The 15,623-nt window shown below is 37.6% G+C and overlaps 1 protein-coding gene across 1 annotated transcript in view; it reads left to right on the top strand.

Annotated features, from left to right (window-relative positions):
* Positions 1 to 15,623, top strand: part of LOC126470767 (glutaryl-CoA dehydrogenase, mitochondrial-like) — an 83,200-nt gene that overhangs the window by 50,014 nt on the left and 17,563 nt on the right. Inside the window, exon 3 of the mRNA XM_050098772.1 lies at positions 10,465 to 10,697. Coding sequence (XP_049954729.1) covers positions 10,465 to 10,697 — 233 coding nt within the window. The remainder of the gene's footprint in view (positions 1 to 10,464; positions 10,698 to 15,623) is intronic.

The following is a 15,623-nucleotide window of genomic DNA, read 5'->3' as shown; positions in this document are numbered from 1 at the left end:
GTCCTTGGTGTTGACGTACTGCATTGTTATACTGGCTAAAAAGTAGGGGGTGGGGGTGGGTGGTGGGGGGGGGGGGGGGGGGTGGAGGGTAACATCGAGTATAGATTTAAGTGTCAAGAAGTCGTTTCTGAAAGTATTTGTATGGAGTGTAGCCATGTATGGAAGTGAAACGTGGACGATAAATAGTTTAGACAAGAAGAGAATAGAAGCTTTCGAAATGTGGTGCTACAGAAGAATGCTGAAGATTAGATGGTACTGCATTGTTATACTGGCTAAAAAGTAGGGGGTGGTGGGGGGGGGGGGGGGTGGAGGGTAACATCGAGTATAGATGGTTAGATCACACAACTAATGAGGAGGTATTGAATATGATTGGGGAGAAGAGGAGTTTGTGTCACAACTTGACTAGAAGAAGGGATCGGTTGGTAGGACATATTCTGAGGCATCGAGGGATAACCAATTTAGTATTGGAGGGCAGCGTGGAGGGTAAAAATCGTAGAGGGAGACCAAGAGATGAATACACTAATCGGATTCAGAAGGACGTAGCCTGCAGTAGGTACTGGGAGATGGAGAAGCTTGCACAGGATAGAGTAGCATGGAGAGCTGAATCAAAGCAGTCTCAGGACTGACTACTGTAATTAATGTAGCTAACAGTTGCACAGTTGTGTTTCACAGTTCTTTACTGTCACTGTCCACAACCCCCAACATTACATAGCTCACTATTGGTAAATTTTGATAAGCCTCATTAATAGGTTGCAGGCAAACATCAGCATACTGCTATGATAGTTTGCTGTTGAACATCTATGAGCAGTATAAACCTAACCACACAGTTCACAGTTCTTGCAGAAGAATGTGTGACACTATTTCTCAAATAACTTGAACAGACATTGTCATTGCCTTAACACATGGCCTATTTGTGTTACACTAACTCCACTGTTAAATTTGATGCATTGTTGTTACTTGAAGCAGTACATAATTTCCCTCTGAAAATTGGCCGTGGACGGACTGTCTCAGGACCAAAAATAGGGCCTTTATAAATCCTCACAGTAATAGGCACTGAGACTATACGTTCTTGATGTTTTAAGTTACAGAAATTACAATTAAAACATAACTCATTCAATTATATGAATAGATCGAAAAATTCCTCCTTTTTAACAGTTCTCTCTACCACAAAGATTAGGCCAAATTATTTGTTTAAATAATGAAATTAGCAGATCTAGTTATGCAAACAGTGCTTTTGACCAATCTGGTTATTATTTTGGAATTAAATAAGGGCTGGCTTTGCTAACACGTTTTCGAATAGAGCCAAGTAAATACTTAAAGGATTCTAGTAGTTCTTCTTCCAAATGTTTATAATTATTACAGATTTTATTTTTGTTTATAAGTAAACAATAGAATTTAAGTCCTGAAACAATTACTGATTTCACTCCATAACAAAAGATATTAACTAGGAATGGTCAAAATAAATTAGGAAATTAATTACATACACAAAGCTACGCACCAAATTAGACCTGGTGCAGGGAATAGCCTTGATAAGGACAGGGAATGTGATGTAGGTGGTGACCTGATAAAGATAGCTACTCAAACTGATGGCATCAATCTGCATTTCATGCAACTGTTTCAGCATCATGATCAGCCTCATCTTAATGCAGCTGTTAAGCACGTTAACATTGGGCTGGAGAGGGCACTGATGGCAGAGGGCATGGGTCACATTGCAGTAGTGCCAGTTGAGTTTATCAGTAGATCGGGTTTCACTAGGCATGGCCTGCACTTCAACGGGTATGGGAAGGGGAGACTGGCAAAGCTTGTAGGTGACAGTGTAGTGGGTGGTGGTAGAACACTCTTGGAAAAATTCCTGTAGTAGTTGGTGTTAGAGCTGCACCGTTTTTGAATGAAGTCAGCTGATGGATATACCTGCTTAAAGGAAGTCACTCTAAGGGCTCACCTTCAGAGGATGTCATGTTTCCAAGTAGAGAAGGAGTTAGCATATTTCATCAGAATATTAAAGCTATTAGAGATAAAGTTAGTGAACTGCTTATAGATGTTGACTATGAAATTATTCGTATATTGGAGCACCACTTAAATAATTTGACGATTCAAAGACTTCCTTTACCAGGATACAGGTTAGCTGGCTGTTTTTCAAGGATTTCATTGTGGGGTGGAAGAATGGCCATGTATGTAAAAAACAGTATTCCTTTTGAGTCCATAGAGGTATGTATCATGGCACTGCACTGAACAGATATTTGAATGTTGTGCAGTTGCAGTTGAATTTAGTGAAACTAAACTTTTAATTGTTTTTGTTTATAGGTCCCCTAATTTTGACTTCAGAGCATTTCTGCCCAAGCTAGAGGGGGTTCTTGTTCACTTTATAGGAAGAACGAGAAATTAGTTGTATGAGGTGACTTCAGTATAAATTTTGTACATGATAGTGCAAGAAAAATGATGTTGGTAGATCTCCTAAATTCGTATGATCTGATGCAGACTGTGTTTTTCCAACTGGGGTGCAGGGGAACAATAGCACAGCCATAAACAACATTTTTATTCATTCTTCATTACTAGATGGGCATTCTGTAAGTAAGAGGGTCAATGCCCTTTCAGACCATGATGCACCAATTTTAACACTAAAAGGATTTTGTACTCAAACAAATGTCACATATAATTACAAACTATGCAGGAAAGTTAATCCAAAAGCCAGCCAGAGTGGCCGAGCGGTTCTAGGCGCTACAGTCTGGAACCGTGCGACCGCTACGGCCACAGGTTCGAATCCTGCCTCGGGGATGGATGTGTGTGTTGCCCTTAGGTTAGTTAGGTTTAAGTAGTTCTACGTTCTAGGGGACTGATGACCTCTGAAGTTAAGTCCCATAGTGCTCAGAGCCATTTGAACCATTTAATCCAAAAGCAATTGAGAATTTTTTAAACCTTGTCGAGGAACAAGAGTGGCAGGATGTCTATAGTGCTGGTAACATAGATGACAAATATAATGCTTTCCTTAACACATTTCTGATGCTCTTTGAGAGCTGCTTTCCATTAGAATGTCCTAAATAGGGTTGTTGTGGTCTTCAGTCCTGAGACTGGTTTGATGCAGCTCTCCATGCTACTCTATCCTGTGCAAGCTTCTTCACCTTCCAGTACCTACTGCAGGTTACATCCTTCTGAATCTGCTTAGTGTATTCATCTCTTGGTCTCCCTCTACGATTTTTACCCTCCACGCTGCCCTCCAATACTAAATTGGTTATCCCTCGATGTCTCAGAACATGTCCTACCAACCGATTCCTTCTTCTAGTCAAGTTGTGCCACAAGTTCTTCTTCTCCCCAATTCTATTCAATACCTCCTCATTAGTTATGTGATCTACCCATCTAATCTTCAGCATTCTTCTGTAGCACCACATTTCGAAAGCTTCTATTCTCTTCTTGTCTAAACTATTTTTCGTCCACGTTTCACTTCCATACATGGCTGCACTCCATACAAATGCTTTCAGAAATGACATCCTAACATTTAAATCTATACTCGATGTTAACAAATCTTTCTTCTTCAGAAACGATTTCCTTGCCATTGCCATTCTACATTTTATATCCTCTCTACTTCTCCCATCATCAGTTATTTTGCTCCCCAAATAGCAAAACTCCTTTACTACTTCCTAATCTAATACCCTCAACATCACCCAACTTAATTCAACTACATTCCATTATCCTCGTTTTGCTTTTGTTGATCTTCAACTTATACCCTCCTTTCAAGACACTGTCCATTCCGTTCAACTGCTCTTCCAAGTCCTTTGCTGTCTCTGACAGAATTACAATGTCATCGGCAAACCTCAAAGTTTTTATTTCTTCTCCATGGATTTTAATACCTACTCCGAACTTTTCCTTTGTTTCCTTTATTGCTTGCTCAATATACAGATTGAATGACATCGGGGATAAGCAACAACCCTGTCTCACTCCCTTCCCAACCACTGCTTCCCTTTCATACCCCTCGACTCTTATAACTGCCATCTGCTTTCCGTACAAATTGTAAATAGCCTTTCGCTCCCCGTATTTTACCCCTGCCACCTTCAGAATTTGAAAGAGAGTATTCCAATCAACATTGTCTAAAGCTTTCTCTAAGTCTACAAATGCTAGAAACATAGGTTTGCCTTTCCTTAATCTTTCTTCTAAGATAAGTCGTAGGGTCAGTATATCCTCACGTGTTCCAACATTTCTACGGAATCCAAACTTATCTTCACCGAGGTCAGCTTCTATCAGTTTTTCCATTCGTCTGTAAAGAATTCGCGTTAGTATTTTGCAGCTGTGACTTATTAAACTGATAGTTCGGTAATTTTCACATCTGTCAACACCTGCTTTCTTTGGGATTGGAATTATTATATTCTTCTTTAAGTCTGAGGGTATTTCGCCTGTCTCATACAACTTGCTCACCAGATGGTAGAATTTTGTCAGGGCTGGCTCTCCCAAGGCTGTCAGTAGTTCCAATGGAATGTTGTCGACTCCCGGGGCCTTGTTTCGACTTACGTCTTTCAGTGCTCTGTCAAACACTTCACGCAGTATCATATCTCCCATTTCATCTTCATCTACCTCCTCTTCCGCTTCCATAAAACTGTCCTCAAGAACATCACCCCTGTATAGACCCTCTAAATATTCCTTCCACCTTTCTGCTTTCCCTTCTTTGCTTAGAACTGCGTTTCCATCTGAGCTCTCAATATTCATGCAAGTGGTTCTTTTTTCTCCAAAGGTCTCTTTAATTTTCTTGTAGGCAGTATCTATCTTATCTCTCATGAGATAAGCTTCTACATCCTTACATTTGTCCTCTAGCCATCCGTGCTTAGCCATTTTGCATTTCCTGTCGATCTCATTTTTGAGACGTTTGTATTCCTTTTTGCCTGCTTCACTTACTGCATTTTTGTATTTTCTGCTTTCATCAATTAAATTCAGTGTCTCCTCTGTTACCCAAGGATTTCTGCTAGCCCTCATCTTTTTACCTACTTGATCCTCTGCTGCCTTCACTATTTCATTCCTCAAAGCCACCCATTCTTCTTCTACTGTATTTCTTTCCCCCATTCCTGTCAGTTGTTCCCTTATGCTCTCCCTGAAACTCTGTACAACCTCTGGTTCTTTCAGTTTTAATCTACAGTTCATAACCAATAGATTGTGGTCAGAGTCCACATCTGCACCTGGAAATGTCTCAAAATTTAAAACCTGGTTCCTAAATCTCTGTCTTACCATTATATAATCTATCTGAAACCTATCAGTATCTCCAGGCTGCTTACATGTATACAACCTTCTTTTATGGATCTTGAACCAAGTGTTAGCTATGGTTAAGTTGTGCTCTGTGAAAATTCTACCAGGCGGCTTCCACGTTCATTTCTTACCCCCAATCCGTATTCACCTACTACGTTTCCTTCTCTTCCTTTTCCTACTATCGAATTCCAGTCACCCATGACTATTAAATTTTCGTCTCCCTTCACTATCTGAATAATTTCTTTTATCTCATCATACATTTCTTCAATTTCTTCATCATCTGCAGAGCTAGTTGGCATATAGACTTGTAGTACTGTCGTAGGCATGGGATTCGTGTCTATCTTGGCCACAATAATGCGTTCACTATGTTGTCTGTAGCAGCTTACACGAACTCCTATTTTTTATTCATTATTAAACCTACTCCTGCATTTCCCCTATTTGATTTTGTATTTATAACCCTGTATTCACCTGACCGAAAGTCTTGTTCCTTCTGCCACCGAACTTCACTAATTGCCACTATATCTAACGTTAAACTATCAATTTCCCTTTTTAAATTTTCTAACCTACCTGCCCGATTAAGGGATCTGTCATTCCACACTCCGATCCATAGAATGCCAGTATTCTTTCTCCTGATAATGACGTCCTCTTCAGTAGTCCCCGCCCGGAGATCCGAATGGGGGACTATTTTACCTCCGGAATATTTTACCCAAGAGGACGCCTTCATCATTTAATCATACGGTAAAGCTGCATACCCTCGGGAAAAATTACGGGTGTAGTTTCCCCTTGCTTTCAGCCGTTCACAGTACCAGAACAGCAAGGCCATTTTGGTTAGTGTTACAAGGCCAGATCAGTCAATCATCCAGACTGTTGCCCCTGCAACTACTGACAAGGCTGCTGCCTCTCTTCAGGAACCACAGATTTGTCTGGCCTCTCGACAGATACCCCTCCGTTGTCTGTATCGCTGAAGCATGCAAGCCTCCCCACTTGGGAGGTCCATGGTTCATGGGGGGGGGGGGGGCTAAATAGGGTACTAACAGTAAAAGGCAGACTGGGTGGCTAACTAGTGGGGTAAGGATATTATGTAGAACAAAGCGGGAATTATATCAAAACGTTAGAAGTGGTCACAATCAAGCTACAGTAGTGCATTGCAAACAGTACTTCAAGGTGCTTAAAAATGTTATTAGGAAGACAAAGAGTACATGGCATGCAAATACAATAGCTCATTCACAGGATAAAATTAAAACCATATGGTCAGTTGTGAAGTAAGTGTCCAGTCAGCAGCACAAGGTTGGCAATATAAAGTCAGTTTCTGTTACTTGTATATCAGATATATGTACAGTATTTAACAATCATTTTCTGAGCATTGCTGGTGAATTAAATAAAAATTTAGTTTCTACAGGAAATCATATAACAATCTTAGAAAATGCCTTTCCAAGATTGATGACTGAAATATTTCTCAGTGATACAGACAAGGGGGAGATTGAGTGAATAATTAAATCACTGAAGACTACGGACTCTCATGGATATGATGGAGTGCCTAGCAGAATATTAAAGTACTTTGCTGCACATCTTAGCCCTGTATTTAGCCATATTTCTAATTTTTCATTTAGGAATGGTCAGTTTCCTGAATGATTAAAGTACTCAGTAGGAAAGCCGCTTTATAAAAAGGAAGAAAGGAATAACGTAGACAATTTTCGACCTATTTCTATGCCATCAATGTTTGCTAAATTCATTGAAAATGCTCTGTATGTAAGGATAATTGATAATTTTATATCACACATTTTGCTATCAAATGTACAGTTTGGCTTTAGAAGTCATTTAACAACTCAAAATGCTATATTCTCTTTTCTCTGTGAGGTACTTGATGTGTTAAACAAAAGGTTTCGAGTACTACGCATATTTTTGATTTAACTAAGGTGTTTGACTGTGTTGGTCACAAAATGTTGCTGCAGAAATTGGACCATTATGGAATGTGGGTAATAGCTCACAATTGGTTCACTTCTTACTTTAGCAACAGACAGCAGAAGGTCATTATTCACAGTGTTGAGAATAGTGGTGATGTGGAGTCTGAGTGGGGTACGGTCAAATGGGAGGTCCCACAGGGATCAGTGTTGGGGCCACTCCTATTCCTTATTTATATAAATGCAATGCCCTCTAGTATTTCAGGTAACTCTAAAATATTTCTGTTTGCTGATGACACTAGCTTGGTAGTAAAGGATGTTATGTGCAACATTGGCTCAGTTTCAAATAGTGCAGTTCATGACATAAGTTCATGGCTTGTAGAAAATAAACTAATGCTAAATCACAGTAAGATGCAGCTTTTGTAGTTTCTAACATATAATTCAAAAAAACCTGACATTTTAATTTCACAGAATGGGCGTATGATTAATGAAACTGAACAGTTCAAATTTCTAGGTGTTCAGATAGATAGTAAACTGTCATGGAAAGCCCACATTCAGGATTTTGTCCAAAGACTTAATGATGCCATTTTTACTGTTCGAACGGTATCTGAAGTAAGTGATCGTTCAACATGAAAGTTAGTCTCCTTTGCTTATTTTCATTCACTTATGACATAAGTCTTATGTCATATGGTATTATATTTTGGGGTAACTCTTATCATTCTCAAAAGATATCTGTGCTTCAGAAATGCACAGTTTGGGCAATAAGTTCACAAACCTCTTGTTGACCCCTGTTCACTAGTCTGGGTATTGACATTGGCCACTCAGTATATTTATTTTTTACTGTCATTTCTTATTAACAATATCAGCTTATCCCCAAGAGTTAGCAGCTTTCACTCAGTTAATACTAGACAGACATCCAATCTGCATTTGGATTGCACTTCCTTAACCCTTGTGCAGAAAGGTGTGCAGTATACTGCTGCAACCATTTTCAATGAGCTACCACAGGAGTTCAAAAATCTTAGCAGTCATCTATGCACTTTGAAATTGAAACTGCAGAGAGTCCTCATGTGTTACTCCTTCTATTCTGTCGAGGAATTCCTTGAAAAATTAAGCTCATTCCTATGTTATATTGTTGATTGTGCTTACTCAAACTTATGGCTTGTCTTTTTTTTGAGTTCATATACATTTTATTTTATCTGTTATTACTTGTATGTTGTAATTTCATGTTCTGACATGTTGCATGACCTTGGAGATTTGCTACTCAATTTGGTCCTATGGAACTTGATGTGTAAATAAAAAGAAAAAAAGAGCTGTGTATTTCATAGTCTTGTCATGCAAAGATAGTACATTGTGATTGTAAATTTTTTAAATGGATTCATTTGTGGGTTTGTAGCTATTTATTGTATTTACAGCATCTTTACTTCAAAGTCAGCCAATCAGGCGTATTTCTTTTCCTTTCTTATGTCTTCTCAGAAACTGGTACATAATTGTATATTTAGCATTCTTTAATTCTGGTACATCCACCTTTGGCAAGTCCTTTTCTACCCATCTTTTTGTAATGTGTGTTGGCTTTTTCATGTTTGCCATTTGTATGAAAGAGACAAGCCTATTACAATTGTGGAACTTCCCTCTTCTGTTTAACTATAGCCTATGAAATGTAAATTCTTTTCATTAGTGCAGATGATAGAAATACACAAAGAATATAACAGAATCACTTGTCTGTCATACTGTCAGAAAATAATTTTTGGAGCAAACTTTGTTGCTTCAGTTAGTTATCAATAAGCTACTAATTTAATTGTCTGTTTGGCTACATAGGAACCTTACATGTTGTATGTTCTGAATTTCCAGCACATTTATCTCATTTCAATGACTTACAGTGTCATTCACTATTATAAAATAGTATTAACAAATTTGACATTTTTGTGGCTTGTGTTGTGTAGTAGTAATACTTGATCTGTACAACTATTTTATTGGCAACCATTGCTGCCTGATTATTTACCATCATTGGAAAGCCATTAATGAAAAATCAAGATAAGAATAGGTTGAGGGTAAAACACTGAAAGAGTCTATACTATCTGATTTCCCATGCTGTATTAATTTTGTAAGTCTAACCTGGAAGAGGTCCAAAAATTCAAAAAGATTCTCAGAGGATACTGTTAACAAAGTATTTTATTCCTGTAAATGATTATAGCATCCTCTGTGAAGTATCTTATATGGAAACCAAATCGGGAAGGAATCAGAAAGGAATTGCCACATGTCAATAAATCTGATCATAAATAGTCTTCCAAAATATTTTGAAAAGTAAGTGGTAGGAGATAGGCAGGTTTAAAGTTGAAAGATACAAACTTATGTCTGCTTTTACAGGCTGATATCAAAACAGCATAATTTCATCTGTACGAAATAAAACTAATTATTTTCTATAATTGTATTGCCAGTTAAATATTTGCAATATGTATGACCATTTCTACTAATTTTAAGAAAATACAATTAGTTTGAGACACTACTCTTTCATCTAAAGTGAGAAAATTTGTACAATTATGTTGCTACTCTTTTTCAAATTATCTTCTTCTTCCCCATTATGAGGCAAATCATCCTGCAGCTGAGCACCGATTTCATGAAGTACTGTAAGCAAATTGTTGACACAATCACTTTGGATGTTCTAAGTTCAATCATGGAATAATCTAGATTCTCATCTCCAGATATGTACATAATTCCCAAATCAACAATCAGATTGTCGCATAGATTAAAGTTGTATCCATTACACTCATGTCTGATGGCTGATCCGATTTATTCTTCAATGCCTAAAAGAAAAAAGTAACTCTCATCCCTAGGTACTCACTGACCTTAATACACATCTCCAGATATGTACATAATTTCCAAATCAACAATCAGACTGTCACGTAGATTAAAGTTGTATTCATTACACTCATTTATGATGGCTGATCCGATTTATTCTTCAAAGCCTAAAAGAAAAAAAAAAAAAAAAAAAAAAAAAAAAAAAAGCCTCTCATCCCTACGATCTGTTATCTTGTGGATGAATCTTGGTAAACATGGCAAATGTATTCTTAGTTGAGGCACATTGGATTATATAATCAATACTCATTTGGTTCATACAGTTTACACAATGTGGATATAATGAACTCGAAGAATACTGAGGAATTGATGCATACTGTAACAGGCAAAACTAAAAAAGGCCTGAAGTTTGAAGTGAAGATGATAAAATTTTTCTGTGTGTTCTATTTATATTCAAAATAAACTCTTCCATATTTCACATTTTTATTGTAAGTATTGGATCTGTTGTAACTTAAGGTTCTTTTTTTGTGCTCTTTTTCCCCAGGGACCTTTCATCTGTCTTAGTAATGCTCGTTATGGTATTGGTTGGGGAGCCCTGGGTGCAGCAGAGTTTTGCTTAGCAGAAGCACGTCGATATACACTAGAGCGTCACCAGTTTGGACGGCCTTTAGTAGCAGCCACCCAGCTCATTCAGAAGAAATTAGCAGATATGCTTACAGAAATATCAATAGGTCTTCAAGCATGTCTTCATGTGGGTTGCCTGAAGGATAAGAATTTGTAAGTGTACTAATTTTTGAGGAATAAGAATTTGTAATATTACTGATTTTAATCACAAAGAGAAAACAACATATTCAATCAAATCAAAACTTAATTTGAAATATGTTGAAAAAAACTTAGATAATCCAAACTTGTTCATTACTGAAAATAATTTTTTTAAATAAGGGTAAAATATAAGGTATATTAAAGAAAAATAACATTTTTCATCCTAGAATTCTGTCCTGTGGTATTAACTGCCTCTATAAAGACACATTGACTTGTAACTACTTTTATGTCATAATTTTCAAAGTTACACAAGAAATGCTATGTAATTCATTTGGGAATGAAGATCTTCACTTTCAACTCAGAAATTCCTGGTAACAAAACTCACTCAGGCTTAGTGTGATGCAGAAAGCAGTGGGTTATGCAGTCCCAAAAATAATTCACCCCTTATCCAAGTATGTGAAAAATCTGATATACAATATAATTAACTTCAAACGCAAACTGAAATCATGTTTGCTTGACATCTCCATCTCCATAGGAAAAGGATGGAATATTAGAGCTTAACATTGTCAATGATGAGGTCATTAGAAATAGGTTGGAGAGGAAATCAGCTGTGCCCTTTTAAAAGTACCTTTCCAAGGTACTTTCCCAGCATTTGCCTTAAACTCTTTAAACAAATCAAGGAAAACCTAAATCAGGATGTCCAGGTGGGGATTTGAACCGAATGAGTTGAGTGTCTTACACTGTGCGATTTTGCTTGTATACAATTGAAAAATTTCTGAATGTACAAGACTGTAAAGTGTATGTGACATTGCACATATAGTTAAGTATAAATCAATGTATGTTGAAAAATGGAGATTAAAGATAGCTTAATATTAATTAAAGGACGATCATATAAATGGCTAGCATGTTACTATATTTTTCACTGAGTAAGTCCTTTGTAAACTAAATGACTCATTTGATTAGAGTACTGTGAAATCATGTACTTAGTTACAGTATATTCTGAGGTTCATTATTACACTGCAAAGTTCCCAAGGAAGAGTACTAATTACAGGAACTGGACACAAATTTGATGGAGGAGAGTTCACATCCTCTCAAAGTTATTTATGTTTTCCTTTACTTCCATAAATTGATGTAGACATCTACATCTACATACATACTCCACAAGCCACTTTATGGTGCTTGGCAGAGGTTACCTTGCACAGCAGCGAGTCATTCTCTTCCTTGTTCCACTCGCAAATGGAGTGAGGGGGAAAAGACTGTCTAATTGCTTGTGTATGAACCCAAATTTACCTTATGTTTACTTCATATTCCTTACACAAGATGTACATTGGGCGCCGTAAAATTCTTCAGCAGACAATTGCAAATGCTGGTTTTCTAAACTTTATCAATAGTATTTCACTAAAAATATGTCATCTTTCCTCCAGGGACTCCTATTCAAGTTCTCAGAGGATTTCCATAATGCTCATATAATGATTGAACCTATCAATAACAAATCTAACAACGTGCCTCTGAATTGCTTCGATGTACTCTAATCCTACCTGGTAGAGTCTCAAAGACTCTAGTGGTATTCAAGAAGTATTCTGTATGTGGCCTCCTTTAGAGATGAGCCATACTAAAAAGACTTCTTGCAATAAAACAAATTTGACCACTTGCCTTCCCTGCAACTGATGTCATGTGCTTGTTACATTTGATATTGCTTTGCAACTTTACACCTAGATATTTAATTGATGTAACTGCGTATTTGGTTCACATGGGGTACCACAGCCATACTTGAACGTCATGTGCTGGCTTTCAGATCGGCTGTATGCACTGTTTAATAACAGGGTAACTGCACAACACATCAACACCTACAATGCTTGAAAATGGCCTGCAAGGCCAAAATTGGGCAATCATGCAAGATATAATATAGGATGATTATAATTAAAATTAAACTTTCAAACCTCTGTAGAAGTAACACCACTACTCAGAATGACGTCAAATTGTAACGGAATGTTATTGGAGAAGGGGGAAAACATATGGCAGACGGAAAATAAATAGTTACAAAATGTAGCAATAGATGGCACTGTAAGCATTATAATTTAATAGTGGTCGACTACAAATGACAAATGAATCATACAACAATGCCTAAGGTGTACGTTTGACATTAAACAAACTTAACTACTCAGTTTGCATGCGTGTACAGGTGTGATACTGTTAGTTACGTAAGCCCATCCACCACGGCAAGTTCATATCACATTGGATGGGAAAAATTGGTTTTTAATTGTCTTGAGGCCAAAAATCACATAAAAAGCATCACTTACATCAGTTTTTAATTGTCCTGAGACCAAAAACCGTACAAAAAGCATCAATCAATATCAGATCACATTATTAATTTCTGTGTGACTGGTCCAAAAAATGTTCAGTATGCTGTCCACCATTTTCTGCAACAAGTTGAAATTGAGGAACAGAATGTTACACAACTGATGGAAGTGTTTCCGGAGTCACGTTCAGAATGTGTTGCACAGTGTGTGCCTTCAATGCAGCGAAGTTTGCAGTCGGAACACTGAACACATCATCTTTCAGGCTACCGGACAGCCAGAAGTCATACGGTTATGATCAGGTGATCAGGATGGCCAGGCTGTAAGAAAATGGCGGCTGATAATTCTAGCAATTCTGAAATGGGATTTCAGCAGCTGCTTAACTGGATTTGCAATGTTCAGAGGTGTGCCATCTTGCATAAAAATGATCCCATCCACACATCCAGGCTTTTGGAGAGCTAGAATAACTAGATTGCGCAAGAGACACTCATAGCACTTACCAGAAGCACCTGTCCCTTCGAAAAAATATAGCCCTATGATAAATGATGCCGTAAACCCACACCACTCAGTGACCTTTTCAGGATGAAGTGGAACTGGTTGATTTGCGTGTGGATTTTCTCTTGCCCACATTCGAAAACTCTGTGTATTGACATACCCTGTCAGATGGAAGTGGGCTTCATCTTTCCACAAAATCTTCCCTGGCCAATCATTGTTCACTTCCATGCAAGCAAAGGTCTGTCTTGCTGGCAGGTCAACAGGAAGCAACTCATGCACATGGGTAATTTTGAATGTGTAGCAAAGAAGAGTGTTTTGTAGGATTTTACGCACAATGCTCATGGGTATGTCCAATGTTCAGGCAATTCTCCATGCACTACACGTTTGCACACCACCACTTGTCTCCTCCTGCACTGCTGTGGCCACTGCTTCCACTGACGTCGAATCAATTTGTTTCCTCTGTCTATCAGGTTGCTCACCAAAAGAACACGTCTTTTTGAATTTATGAATAATTTTCTCCAGACCCACGGCAGTCATTGGACCAACACCTTTTTTAAAACCCTACAGTGTCCAGTACTTCCACAGAATGATGTGTGCACAGTCATCGTTCTTGTAATATAGCTTTACAAGCAGAGCGTGATTCTGCATTGAGACAGTCATTGCGAACATCACAGATGCGAAAGGAGGAAAAGCCGTGTACCTGGAGCGTTTACACCAACTTCAATGTGTCGTGCGCATGACAGGTGTTTTCATTTACCTATTCTGTCACATGCAGCACCATCTGTTGATCAATTTTCATACTATATTTTTCATCTGCCATACGTTTTTCCCCTTCTCCAATAATTTTCCATTGCAATTTGACATCATTCTGACTAGTGGTGTTATTTCTACAGTGTTTTGAAAGTTTAACTTTAATTATAATCACCCTGTAAAATGAATACTCGTGAAAATCATCTGAGGTTGAAAACTTCAAAATGTCCTTTAATGTGATTGCTGATAAAAAAACATGACTTTCGTGTGTCATGTGACACATTTGCAGATGAATAACATGCCCAGAACTTCTAAAATGGATCCTAAAAGTGTGCTTGTCATACTTACTGATAAGAGTAAGAATTTTCCAGTGTTGTATCATGAAACACTTAAAGTTTAATTATTTATCAACAAGAATATTGTGTGGTAGCTTACCCATGATCACCTTGTAGACATTTGTTTAAGGAGTTGGGCGTCCTCACTTCTGCTTCACAGTATATTTATTACCTCATGAAGTTTATTGTAAATAATCCATTACAGTTCATTACAGTACATTATGATGTACATAATTACAATACCACAAAGAAAAATGACATCCATTACTCCCCATAAAGGTTGTCTTTAGCAAAAGAAAGGGTGGTGTAATGCTGCAACAAAAATTGTTGATCACTTAATGAGGCATATAAAATTTCTGGCAGCCAGCAAAGCAGAATTTGAGAACAAACTGAGAAAGAGTTTCTCCTTGACACCTCCTTCTGTTCTATAGAAGAATTTATGTAATTCTAATGTGTTAAAGGTGATGGGTAAGAATTACCAAATCAGATCCGCATAAAAAAAAAAAACCTTATAAATTTTGATGCCATAACAATATTCACAAAATAATTTGTGATGGAATGTAAAATGACTCATTCCTACAAGATATTGATTTATATACAACAAACTCAATTTAAATTGTGCAATTTTTACTATTAAAATAAAATTGTTTTCAACATGAGATAAGTTAGTACATTTCACACAGTGACTGTCTCGGAGTATTTCAACAAATTTAAACGGATGACGGGTGGGTATTGGGAAAAACTGAAGACCAAACTTAAGAAATTTCCTCACACACCGATTGCCTATAATATTAATATTATGAACATCCTTCTGTCAAGATTGAGCTCACCTAGTAACCCAGGGGGGAATCATAATACCAGAGGTATTATGGAGTAATGAGGAATATAACCTAATAGCATCTAGCAAAACGTTTTGGCCTTATGACAGCAGTGACCTGTCATTGCTCGGGCTGTGTGAAACAGTGTGTGTAGATAGCCACCCTGATACGTAACTACTCAACTGTTGACCACAACACACAGAAATTGGCCAGAAATGGATCCAAGAAACATACATATGGTATCCT

The sequence above is a fragment of the Schistocerca serialis genome, chromosome 3 (genome assembly GCF_023864345.2).
Source record: "Schistocerca serialis cubense isolate TAMUIC-IGC-003099 chromosome 3, iqSchSeri2.2, whole genome shotgun sequence".
NCBI lineage: Eukaryota > Metazoa > Arthropoda > Insecta > Orthoptera > Acrididae > Schistocerca > Schistocerca serialis.
This window is presented reverse-complemented; position numbering and strand designations above follow the sequence as displayed.